Source organism: Cyprinodon tularosa, unplaced genomic scaffold (genome assembly GCF_016077235.1).
Source record: "Cyprinodon tularosa strain WSP-4 unplaced genomic scaffold, ASM1607723v1 ctg335, whole genome shotgun sequence".
Lineage (NCBI taxonomy): Eukaryota > Metazoa > Chordata > Actinopteri > Cyprinodontiformes > Cyprinodontidae > Cyprinodon > Cyprinodon tularosa.
Window position 1 is genome coordinate 113,126 of NW_024039047.1, and position 13,557 is coordinate 126,682.

The 13,557-nt window shown below is 40.0% G+C and overlaps 1 protein-coding gene across 2 annotated transcripts in view; it reads right to left on the reverse strand.

The window, feature by feature from the left end:
• The window catches only part of tmprss3a (transmembrane serine protease 3a), a 41,767-nt gene that overhangs the window by 1,353 nt on the left and 26,857 nt on the right, over positions 1-13,557 (reverse strand). For both annotated transcript variants that reach the window (XM_038294150.1, XM_038294149.1), the window contains exons 11-13: positions 9,965-10,060; positions 9,658-9,800; positions 7,839-7,991 (exon numbers count right to left, since the gene is read on the reverse strand). In XM_038294150.1, coding sequence (XP_038150078.1) covers positions 7,839-7,991; positions 9,658-9,800; positions 9,965-10,060 — 392 coding nt within the window. The remainder of the gene's footprint in view (positions 1-7,838; positions 7,992-9,657; positions 9,801-9,964; positions 10,061-13,557) is intronic.

Below are 13,557 nucleotides of genomic sequence, written 5' to 3' on the forward strand. Positions count from 1 at the left end.
GTCCTGGCCCCTGTTATGGCCCCATATACTTACACATAATAATACCTACATAATACTTACAAGAAATTCTATTGATAATATGCTCTGGAACAGACATGGTTACTGATAGGTCATTTGGATCTACTTCATTCTTTTTCTTTACAAGTTCTGTTTTACTAATTATTAAAAAAACAATAAGGTGATAACTTCAGTGGTATTGAGATAGGATCCCAGTTTTCAGCTGCTAAATGATAATTTTTTATTTTCACAACAAATAAAGAAAAAATGCTAAAATTTTTACAGATGAAATACATAACAGTAATAACAGTTTTTCTTGAGTTCTAATAAAAATTTTATAGAAGACAGTAGTTTTAACTCAAATTAAGTCAAAATGTGTAAAATTCCTAAATTATAAATGTATATTGACCTCATAAGAAATAGAATCTTTAGTGAACCTAATTGAAAAGAAATTTCACTTCATGCAGCTCTCTTAATATATTTGAATCCCTTGCCCTGTTTATTTCACGTTTTTCTGTTCCCCCATGAAAACATGCCGCCCCCCTCCTGGCCCCCTGGTACATTTGGTCTAGATCCGCCACTGTTCCTCCCCTTCACTAGACATGGATATACTTTAGTCTATTCTGCTGTAAAATTAGTCCTATATTTTAGTTTTTTACTCGAGGATTCAACCTCTTCCGTTTCACAGGATGCACAGCTTTGAGTGGTAACTAAGTGACTGCCAGAGAGTAACCCAGAGAAACTTATCAGACTGATCCAATCAGCTCTCTGATCAACCAGTCGCCTGGAATGCTGGTTGAACAGAGCATCGCTTTGGACAGATACGGTGCACAGGTTTCACCAGCAACCTCCTTCTCACACCCCGCACTCTCTTGTTGTCTGCGCGATCGCAGTAGTTCTAATAAGCATGTGATTCACGAATTATTGTACTGCCTGCTCGCTCTCACTCACAATAAAAAAAAACACCTCGCAGAGTCTAAAATCGGGGATAATTTATCCGACTTGCGGGCATCCGTGAACAACTATCGATATCAGGTAGACTTCCGGAACTTCCGATAGACTTGGGATGTCTGAGATGGTACCACTTTGTTGTTCAGTCGGCTAGGTGAACATTAGTATTCAAAACTCTTAAACTATCAGCAGTACGATCTGAAAACTTTTCAGATAAAACACAAATACATGCACACATATCTAAGAAGTTCACATAGGTATTATTCTTATTATGCATCAAATGAAGAGAGGGAAGGGTGGATGTTACTGTTTTGGCTCTAAGGAGTAGAAGAAACTTTCTGGCCTGGTTCGGTCAGCTCAAACCCCTTCTTCGGTCCAGTACATTCGTCCAACAGCAGCTCTCCAAGAGCTTTCGAGTAATTCGATGCAATAATGAGACAACTTGCAGGGCCTAATTTATAAATCTCAGTAGCCTTACGGGACATCTCTCTTTAGCGTCAGCAGTTAGCTCAAAGAGGCGCCAGGTCAGGCAGGCGGCACAACTGTTGTGGCAGGACCAGTGTGGCACAGGTCAGCGGTTTCTAGCGGCTCCTTGGCAAATATCAATTTGGCCCAGCTGTTCCTTCAGTCACTACAATCAGCTCCTGAATCGTAGGAAAGGTAGTCTGACTCGGTCCAGCAAGCATGATTTCTCCAGAGGGATTTGCTTGCTACCTAACATAGCTTTCAGCTGAGAACCGGTGTGTCTAGCTTTTCACGGCCGTAAGCCACTAACAACAGATAGTTGAATAAGAGCCACTTCCTTAAATTAACTGTCGGAGTGGTGTCATTTTAGACGGGAGTTGCCCCTGTTACATCACTGACATTTTAGTCTTTAAGTCTTTCTTTTTGAAAGACTGAAATCTTTTGAAAATAACTGTTTTTATCCATACCTTGGTCACATATTTTTTTTTTACACAAATATCAAAGTTGGCTTATTTGTTTATTATTAACTGCTCATTCATATGGTCTAAATTGATTTCTGAATCTATTCAACATTTTGATTTATTAATCATAGTTCACACACAAAAGTTTTTGCTTTTTTTTTTTTTTGATTTTGCTGTTTCCTTTTTTCAGTGTCTTGTTTCTTAAAAAAAAAAATTTAAGAAATAAAAGCCCTAAACCATTATTCACCTCTCCGTCCTGAATTAGTCTATGCAACAATGACATTAATACAGCTTGTGCTGGAGTTATGAGCATCTCTTTGGCACAAAATCCTGCATGTTATAAAGCTTGGCAGATTGCGGCAGACTTATCAGCTGCAGCTTTACGTAAACAAAGTCATTGTACTTTTGCAGGCTCAATAGAGATGGTCTCGGCTCTCTATCACTCTTAATGAGACACATCAAAATTAAGGTTTTTTATGTCTACCTTTACCTTATACACTTGTCTTTTGCCTTGAAACTATGGTTTTCTTTCCTGTCCTCTCAGATTGCACACACACATCAGCTCATAGAGGGTTATTGGACGTGCTGCATTTCACTGCCTTTCTGTTAGTGCTGCTTTTCTTTGTTGCTTTGTGGTGCATTTAAGGTTGTGAAAGGATTTGTGTAGACTGTACAAAATATTAATGGCCTTATTCCTTTCGCTACATATACTTGCTTCAAAATCACACTGTCTGCCTATGCCCCTGTCTTTATTTCTCCTCTGAATCTTCTGCTACCCCATATTTCCCCTGTTTTTAAAAAGTTTCCTTTTCTCTTTTGATCTCTCGTAGCATCTCTTCCTTTTTCCTGTTTTTTCACTGTATCTGTCTTAATGATTTACCGGCTATTTTCTTCTGTCTCTCTGTTTAGGGTCAGTGTCTTGATCTCAGCTCTGATGCCTGGTCTGATCACTCATTTCACACGACTGCTTAACTCTGCCCAGTTCTTATTACTTGTTTATCTGATACACCAGCATTAGTCAGCATGATGCTGAGAAATCGTCCATGCACATGTTACTTCAAGGCTGGACTATAGTAATTCTTTACTCTCAGGAAGTCCACAAACTGTAAGGCAAGGCAAATTTATTTGTATAGCACAATTCAGTACAAAGACAATGCAAAGTGCTTTACATTATTAAAATATAGGAAAAAAACTGAATCAAAGCAAGTAGGTAAAAAAAATTTAAAATGCAGTAACAAAAAAGAACATTAAAAACAGTTGGACTAAAGAAAATAAAAAAGTTGAACTAATGATGTTTCAGTTGAACTGTTTAACTAGAACAGTCGAAGGCAATCGTGTTTTTAGTCTTGATTTAAAGGAACTCAGGCTTTCCACACTTTTACACTTTTCTGGAAGTTTGTTCCAGATAAGTGGAGCATAGGAACTAAATGCTGCTTCTCCATGTTTAGTTCTGGTTCTAACTATGCAGAGCAAGCTGGAGCCAGACGACCTGAGTGGTCTGGAGGGTTGATACACTGATAGCAAGTCTGTGATGTATTTAGATGCTAAGCCATTCAGAGATTTATAGACTAACAGAAGTATTTTAAAGTCTATTCTCTGAGATACAGGGAGCCAGTGTAAGGACTTTAGAACTGGGGTGATGTGCTCTACTTTCTTAATCTTAGTCAGGACACGGGCAGCAGCCTTCTGGATCAGCTGCAGATGTCTGATCCACTTTTTAGACAGACCTGTGAAAACACTGTTGCAGTAATCAATCTGACTTAAAATAAACACATGGATTAGTTTTTTCCAGATCATGCTGAGACAGTCCTTTAATCCTGGAAATGTTCTTCAGGCGATAGAAAGCCGACCTTGTAATTGTCTTTAAATGCTTTTGGAGGTTCAAGTCTGAATCCAGCACTACACCTAGATTTCGGGCCTGATCAGTGGTTACTAGCTGAAACAACTGAAGCTGTGTGCTAACTTTGTAGTTAAAAGCCTTCAGCTGATCCAAAAAAGCTGCAGCCAGAGTTTTGTGAAAATTACAAAGAGAGATCACATCTCTCAGATCCTATCCTAGCTTCTCTTCATTGGCTTCCTGTTAAAACAAGAATATAATTTAAAATCCTTCTTCTCACATGTAGAGCCTTAAATGGCCAAGCTCCATTTTATATCAGAGATATGATTGTTCCTTATGTTCCTAACAGAGCACTTCGCTCTCAATCTGCTGGTTTACTAGTGGTTCCTGGAATTTCTAAAAGTAGAATGGGAGGCAGATATTTTAGTAATAAGGCTTCTCTCCTGTGGAACCAACTACCACTTTTAGTCTGTGAGGCAGACACCCTGTCTACTTTTAAGTGTAGGCTTAAAACTTTCCTTTTTGATAAAGCTTATAGTTAGAGTGGCTCAGGTTATCCTAGGCTATCTCTATAGTTATGCTGCTATAGGCTTAGACTGCTGGAGGACTTCACATAGGGACCCCTATTGCATCATTCTGCTTCATCCTATGTCTACTCTCCCACTCTGCAGAATCTGTTAGTTCAATCTCTAATGGTATACTCTCTCTGTTTTTTCTCATAGTAGCTTTGCCGGGTCTGTTCCTCTTTGGCTTTGACACCATCCTGGAGAAAAATATCAGCTGTGCTGCTGCCATCAACACCTTTGTTTATAGATGTTGGAGATTGGCCTGTTTTTCCAGTGTTGTCCTGTTTCTCTGACTGTGACTGGCTGGATGAGCTCTCTTCCTCTTCTGTCATGGGAGTTGGCTCAGAGCTTGTCTGCCTGGCTGTGTGTTTCCTGGATGGGGCCCGCCTTTTACAGTTGCTTTTTGTATCTCTGCTTCTGTCTACTTGAACCCCAGTCGGCCTCGGCAGATGGCTGTTCACACTGAGCCTGGTTCTGCTGGAGGTTTCTTCCTGTTTAAAGGTTTTTTTTTTCTCTCCACTGTCACAACAGGCATGCTTAGTGTGAGGGATTGCCTTCGAGTCAGTGAGTCAATGTAATCAACTTGTTTTCCTTAGATAGAAAATGTTGAATCAATTTGACTGTATGATCTGGTGATGACATGTGTTGTGAATTAGCTCTATATAAATAAACTGAATTTAATTGGAATGAAATATAGCTGTTACAAATATATGGTATACATGTACCTATAACAAGTTACCTTATTTTCACGACTATAAGGCGCACATAAACGTCTTTTTTTCCCCTCAAAATGTGCGGTGCGCCCTTTGGTGCGGTGCACCCTATGTGTGTTGTAACTGCGGACTTTTGAGACCACCTCATTGAGGAGATGATGAAAGAGTGGCTGAGGGAGATGAATGTAAGGAGACCAGGTGGTTTTTTTCCACTCATCACTATTGCTGTTGTTCTGTGACTCCGTGCGTGCCCATCTCACAGCTGATGTGAAAAACATGGTGAAACAAATTAACACTGTGGTTGCTTTTATTCAACTGCTCAACATCGGTGTGAACCGGACGCAGCAGGCGCAGCAGAAGCAGCGAGTTTACATGCAAAGTCAATGGTTGGCGCGCGTATAGACGCAGCAAAAGGTCCCGCAGCGCATTTTGAGCAGCAGGCGCAGCGAGTCGGGAGCGTTTATCTGACGCGCCACCAACGCGCTGCTGCAGCTCGAGATGGAAAAATTGAAGTTTTGCTGCTGGAAGCGCCGCATCAACCAATCAGAGAAGCTGATCTGGGAGCTGACAGCGAGACAGACACATCGCTCTGATGACATATGATATTAAGGCAAATGAAAAGGGCTGGATGAATGAGGAGATGATGAAAGAGTGGCTGAGGCAGGTGTATGTGAGGAGACCAGGTGGTTTTTTTCCACGCATCACCATAGCTGTTAATCTGTGACTCCATGCGTGCCCATCTCACAGCCGATGTGAAAAACATGGTGAAACAAATAAACGCTGTTCTTGCTGTTATCCGGGAGGTCTGACAAAGGAACTTCCACCGCTCGACATCGGTGTGAACCGGCCGTTCAAAGTAAGGCTGCGAGCGGCGTGGGAGCGATGGATGACCGACGGAGACCACAGTTTCACGAAAAGTGGAAGGCAGCGCCGGGCAATTAACGCCACAGTTTGCGGATGGATTGTTGATGCTTGGACTAACGTGTCTGCTGGCACTGTTGTATGAGCTTTCGCAAAAGCAGGCATTATTTCTGAGGAGCCACCCGGCACGGAAAGTGACTCTGACAGCGAAGAAGGGGAAATTGGCATGTCTGATTTAGCGCAGCTGTTTAATTCAGAAACAGAGGATGATGACTTTGATGGGTTCGATTAATACTTTGTAATAAATACTTGAATAAAGCACAAACATACTCAGTTTTGCTCCCGCTCTATTTTTCTACCTGAAAACTTAATTCAACAGCAGCTTCTGGGCCGGGTCTCCTCCGGGTTCACCGCGGCGGCTGGCAGGTGTTTTTCATCTAAATAATCTAAATCTTGCAGCTATATTTGCTGTGATCAGTGGGAATAAAGTAGTTTTAATATGTTTTTAAGTGACAAAGTCCACCTGAAAACTTCATAATTGCAGTCAGTTCATCCAGATTATCATCGTGCCTATACTATTTCCGCTCAGACCCCCACATACCAGCGGTGCGCCGACAGTAGAAATCCCTTCAACAGCAGCCTCTGGGCCGGGTCTCCTCCGGGTTCACCGCGGCGGCTGGCAGGTGTTTTTCATCTAAATAATTTAAACTGCAGGCACCAGGATACCAGGTTTCAGGATTTTAAGTTAATTTAGGAGTGATCACAGCTCTCTGTCATCTGCGATATGTCTGTCTCACGGCCTGCTCCCAGGTTTCATTAATACTTTGTAATAAATACACAAATAAAGCACAATCATACTCAGTTTTGCTCCCGCTCTATTTTTAAATACGCAGTAGAGCTATTTAAAGGTAGTAGAGGACATGTACCGGTATATAAAACCCCCGCCCTATAGACCGGTGCGCCTTACGTGTGTGTTAAATACAGAAATGGCACACAAAACTGAGACTGCGCCTTTTAGTACGGTGCGCCTTATGGTCGTGAAAATACGGTAAATAAATATGACAAATGTCTATCACAATTTTACCACTGTTTTGTGACCATATGTTAGCCTACAGATTTGACAAACTATATCTTTTTTCAAAATAAACTTAAGCAAATGTCTAGTTGCCTTCAATATAAGCATGTTGTTGTTTTGGTTGATGCAGTTAATTTAAGTATCTATGCTGGTCTCCAATACAGGAGAGGCTCAATGGTGTTAATTAAATCCAAATCTACTCTATTGAACAAACAAATGTTAAAACACATAAAACATTACTGCAATGTTTGAAAATAGATGTTATGAAGTGCTGAAATGATAAACTCCAAAAGGCAGGAGTTCAACACAACTGTTCGGACTAAATTACCACTCTTTTCTCTCTCATCGAGTCTCATGAGGAAAACCTCCCCTCTGTCTGATCACTGTCACTCAAATCTTTTTTGCATTGTCTGCTAATCAAAATCAAGCAGCCAGCTTCAAAACCTGCCGCCAGCCTGCCCCTGCACCATAGACACAAAAGGATGTTTGGAATCACTGGAAGTGATTTTGCTATCCATTATTGGTATACAAACATGGCACTACTTTTCTCGCTGGTGGCCTTTATAAACGGAAGCAGGCCTTAACCAGGATTTCACATAGGCAGCGTATTGCTGCTGCTGTGTGGTGGGGAGATCACAACATCGCAAGATACTCATGAAATCAAGCACATTTTAGTGCACATTTAATGCAGTTTAATGCCTGCATTTATGAAGTTTAACAATGCACATTGTTTTTGTGACCAAATATTTTACAATATTTACTGGGGAGGCTCAGCCTCCCTAGTATTCAATGAGAAATCACCACTGGTCGACCTAGAATCTGCATGGACTTAATTTTCTGTGATTAGTAGCAGAGACATAATTTGTCTCTGGTGCTAGACTTGAAACCTAATTTATTTTCTTGTGTACCCACCTCCATCTGCATGCGGATCCAACTGAGTGACTTCGTAATACGAGTGTAAACTCCTGGTTTGTTCCTCTCTGCACAGCCAATCCCCCAGCTAGTTGCTCCAACAAGCTTCCACACAGTAGCGTCTTCACATGCAAGAGGACCCCCACTGTCTCCCTGTAGAAATGCACAAATGAAAACACTAACCAAGACTTACTTGTTTCTTCCACTATAATTCTCATTAATACTAATACTAATAAAAATTGCTGTTGTCTCATAGAAAGAATATGTTGCTAAAACATGAGTGTACTTCTCAGTCTAATTGCAATTTTTAACAAAAGCTTAAAGAGAATTTGTGATGAATGACAGTGTCATTTTCTGAAAACCAAATGAGCCAGACAGGAAGACATGGAAGAATAAGGCATTTCATTTCAAAATAAGAGGTGACAGATAGTATATGTATCTACAGGGAATTGCTGCACAGCACACTTTGTAATGGACAGAACGGACATGGAACGTAGTCAGCGTGAAGCAGGGTTAATTGATTTGGTGTAAAGAAAGATGTTATTTAAGCGCGCCGCTCCTATGCATTGGAGGAGCAGACTGAGCAGGCGTATTTAGGCAGTTTGAAGGTTCTCATGTGGAACTGAACGAATTGAACGAATTTAGAACTGACTGGTCAAAATCAGTTTGATAGTTTAGACAAAATCAAGTGAGTATCTCGGATCAATGTAATCCCTCTTATTGGGCTCTCTTGTCAGTGGTGTATGAAGATGATGAGGACATATGACATATAAATGCATGACATATAAATAATCTTTTTAACTTCATCTTTTGCATAATTTCCTTCTAGACTTTAGGCAGACAGGCCATCTCAGGACACAGGGGCTTGACCATGATAATGGATGTGGAACCTTTGATGGTCCTAAAAACAATACGTGGTAGTGGGGCATATACTGTACAAAGGAGGGTTAGGGTTAGGGTTAACAAAAACTTGTGATTCAATTTGAAAGAGCCAAAATCATTGGAAAAAGAGGCTGGCGAACAACAGTGTTACATTCTTAGCATTTGGGATAGGAATTAATATACATTAATATATTCTTCTGTTTTTTTTACTCTTTTATTTTCCAGTCATGTTTGAAATAAACTAAACCAGAATATATGGATAACAAATATCGCATAAATATAATTTTTTCAAATAAAGTACAAAATCCAGAAAACAACAGACTCCCTCTGTCAAAGTGACTTGCTGTTCCTGGTGGTCTTTAATCACTGCATTTAGGATGGCAAATACTGTGGTCTTTGGAAGTATGCTACTTCATTCTGTTTGTAACATGATGATGTATCTTGCAGAACCAGTCTGTAATCTGTTCCATCTAATTTCCCTTCTTAGCCACACATCAGATTAATACAGTCCTTAAAGTGTTCTACAAGTAGTTGGAAAATGTTAAATTTAATCTTTAGATATCTGCCTTTGCTTGCTACTTTTTGCTATTGGATGCTGATGGAAATTATTAGTTAACTCAAATGGAAGTGTTTCAAACAAACCAATAACCCAAAATCCTTGAAGTTTTTTTCTATCATTAAGCTGTTTTTTATTAAGAAGAAAAAAACAGCCTGCTGGTTTAGCAGCAAACCAGCGGGCATAATTTTGATTGCAGTCATCTAAGGGGGAAAAAATGCACTACAGCATTCTTCACACACATGACAACACTTGTAAGTAGCTTCAAAAGAAATAACCAAATAGTGCTAAATATAAAGTACATAAGAAAAGTAAACATATTGGTTGTGAGCCTTGTGTGAGACTAGTGTTGTCCTTACTATAAATGGAAGCAAACATTACCTGACAGGAGTCAATTCTTCCTTCCAAGTACCCTGCACAAATCATCCAAGATGAGATAAGGCCCTTGTAAACTTCTGGCTGGTTGCAGGTCTTGGTAGAGATAAGCGGTATCCTGGCTGCGCGTAGAACAATACTGGACTCTCCTAGGAGCACCAGTTAAAGAATAAAATGAAAATCTTTATACATAATTTGTCTTACAATTTTAATGCAGGATTGTATAAGGATGGCTCCATAACTGATTTTTGAGGGCTTTTAATTTCTGGTTTGTTTTGTAATTGCAGATGTAATATTATTAACACTGACTCACCATCTTCCTCTGTGGCTCCCCAGCCAGAGATCCAGCACATTGTGCCCTCAGTAAATTCCTCTCCATAGTTAGGCAAGCAAATGGGTTCCACAAGGCCTATAGAAAAAAAGGTTTAGGTGCATGTCTCCAAAAATCTAAAATAATGTATGTTGTGCTTTTGTGTTAGGGTTAAATACACACCAGCATATTATTTCATTTAAATTTAATCTTTATATACTGCACCAATTCGCAGCAAATGTCTCCTTGTTATTGAATTTGAGGCATTGCAGTGTGTTTCAGGGTAAGGAGGAGCACATTTAAAGTTTCCAGATGTTGTCCTGTCTCTCGTTCTATGGATTGAGTCAGTGTGATATAGCAGCTACATTGATCCAAAAGCAATGCACAGAGGCACAAGTATAAACTAAGAACAAATTGTATGTACATGGACCCTGCTACTGAAAATTCTACAGAATTCAGTTTATTCATATAGCGCAAATTCACAAGAAATTAGAATTAACAGGAAGAAACCTCGAAAAGAAAGTGTCAAAGTTTTTTGTCAAAAGCCAGTTGTATAATAAAAATATTGGTTATATCAGTTTTATTGCTATATCCCCAGGAGGACTGTGAATTAAGTTGTTCATGTCATCTTGAACTTAGTAGAGAAGAATTTCGCATGTCATTCACTTTTAACATTCTGATTTTTTTTTTAAAGTAGAATAAATAAGATCTTAATACACCTTCTATTGTATTAAGATTAAAACATTGATTTGGACCTTTTTAGAGTTTCATTTATTCTCCCTTTTACTAGTTTTTTCTTTAGGTTCAAGCTCAGAATTATACCATGGAGCCAACTATTTATGAAAAAACTTAATTTTTAAGGAGGCAAAACTGTCTAGTGTAACATGCAGTAAGAAAGAACCTTTAACAAGAACATAAGTATGAGAACAGTTAAGAAAAATGGTTAGTGTCTTCTGCTTTGTATTTTTTTACAGTATTGTTTTATAAGATCTACTCTAACAAAAAACTATTTTAGCAATAAAAAACGTATTGAATTTAGCTTGACTTTTATTGAAAAAATGGTAAGATAATAGAGGGTTATTAATAATGTTATTTCCTCAAAATCAATGTTATATAGATAATGTGATAGATCTCTAAATATAATACATGTGTTGTCAATATACATATAAACAATTAGATACAAAATTTGTAAACATAAGAGAGAGAGAGAGAGAGAGAGAGAGAGAGAGAGAGAGAGAGAGAGAGAGAGATTTCCATAGATAAGCTGTACACAGTGTTTGGTGAAGAGAATCCATGGTTTGCATTATTAGTCAGTGCATATTATCTTTTCAGTAGAGGTCAGTAGATGTGAGGACACTGGGAGACCAGAAAGTGTGAACACAAACTCTACTATTGATGCAATGGCCTGCTGCACCTGATCTGTTCTTTCTGAAGTCAAGAGTAATACCTGTTTTTTTGTTTGGTTGTTTTTTTTTTATCTTCTGAGCTAGTTTACTTTTGCTCACCATGCTTCCCACTTTATAACCTCATGCAATAAAAAAGTCAAACCTGAGTGGTGTCGTCAGAAAACGAGCCAAACTGCAATCATTGGTCTAGAGACAGTACAAGGGAGGGGTGAGGGAGGTCAAGCATGGCCGGTATAGTAATAAACATGTCTCAGATGAAAAACAACAATACCTGCTCTTTAATTTCAATGATTTTCCTGGCGATATCATTGCAGATTTTCTGAACAGGGGCATCTTCAAAGTAGACAAGTCTTGGATTCAAGGCTGTTGTGTGCAGATATGAAGCAGAGGAAGTTCTCAAATTTGACTTCATATTTGGTGCTGTCCTCTACTCATGTTGTCATAGATTTTAGTAGCATCTTGTGCAGTGGAATGATCATTGACACTAATAGGGATGTTTCTGTGCTTATAAGGGTTGTGATATTCTTAAGAGATTTGAGAATCTTAATAAGATTCTCTGACAGGTTTTCTTCACCATTAGTCAAAGCAAAAATATCCTTGAGACATTTCTACACATCCTTCTCCATCAGATCAGAGTAGACTGCAGGCTGCTATTCCATATCAACTCAGACAGATCATATAGACAGATATCATGTATTATTTTATTAGCATCCCCTGTTTGGATTTTAGGGCATGGCTGGCTGTTTGGCTGCTATTTAAGAATATTACCACCTTCCTAATATTCTCCAGCAGTCATGAAATCTGATTTGTTGAAACTGCATTCCTAGCTGTCAGATTAGCTGTATGTGCAAATCTGCATATTTTTAACCAAGTCAAGTTGTGGTATTTACTTAGAGTTAGACTAACTTTATTGTAATTTTGTATACACAGTGTATACAAAAGAAAATTATGTTGCATACAGCTTACAACAGTGAAATGGACATTACCATTATAAATTGCAGCAGTGATCAGAATGTAAACAGTGTGGAAGAAAAATGGAACCAGTTTAAAAATAATGGTGCAAAAGGGCATTAATATGGAAAGCTAAATGCACTAGAAACATTGAGTTGTGTTCTATTTAAAAGTATTATAATATTATTATAATATTATAATATTTGAGCCATGTTGGTAGTCAAAAACAAATGTTGCAACTGTGATGCAGAGTGAAGTTTATAGTTCAACAGTGAGACAGTGGGGAAAAAGTTGTTGCAGAACCTGCTGGCCCTGCAGCTAACTCTGCAAAGCCACCACACTTCTCACGTTCTTCCAGTCTGAGGCGCTGGAGCCTCCATACCACACAGTGTGACAGCTGGTCAGAACGCTCTCTATGGTGCTTCTGGAGAAGGTCGTGAAGATCGGTGTGGGGCAGTTGGGCTCTCCTCATCCTCCGCAGGAAGTACAAGCGCTTCTGTGCCCTCTTGATCAGTAAGGTGGTGTACACAGACCAGGGGAGGTTGTCTGTGATGTGCGCACCCAGGAATTTGGTACTGCTGACCACCTACAGAGCAAAGCTGTTGATGAGCAGTGGAGTGTGGTTAGGCCGGTTCTTCCTGAAGTCGCAATGTTCTCCTTTGTCTTTCCCACGTTCAGGATTACCCCAGGCTCACACCGACTCCGGTCTTACCGTTGCGGTGCGGTGGGTGCGGCGCCGCAGTGATTCCAAGTCATTAAAAAGACGTAAACCTCTCTCACCGGCTGCTGAGCTGTCCGGCTGCGGTTATCGAGACACTCCGGCGCTGCATAAAATTCCGCAAGAAAGCTATCCTTGCGGCGTGCCGGAGCCCTCCGCGACAAGCTCTCGCAAATATCCTTATTTGGGCCGTGTTATCGCGTGAAGTTACGTGAACTCAAGTGAACTTCTGTTAAATCTCCGGACCTGTTGCCGGAGCCGCAGAGCCGCACCGCACCGTAGTCAAAAGGGCGGTGTGAGAGGGGGTGTGCGGGAGTTGCGGTCTCCGTCGGCTCGGTAACCGCACCGGAGCCAATGTGAGCAAGGCGTTAGGCTGTTGTCTCTACACCAGCCCACCAGCTGCTCCACCTCCTCTCTGTCGTCTTTGATGAGGCAACCATCTTCAATCTTTGTGTTGTTTGCAAATTTCACTATCTGATTGGTGTTGAACCTGGGGTCGCAGATGTTTGTCATCAGAATTA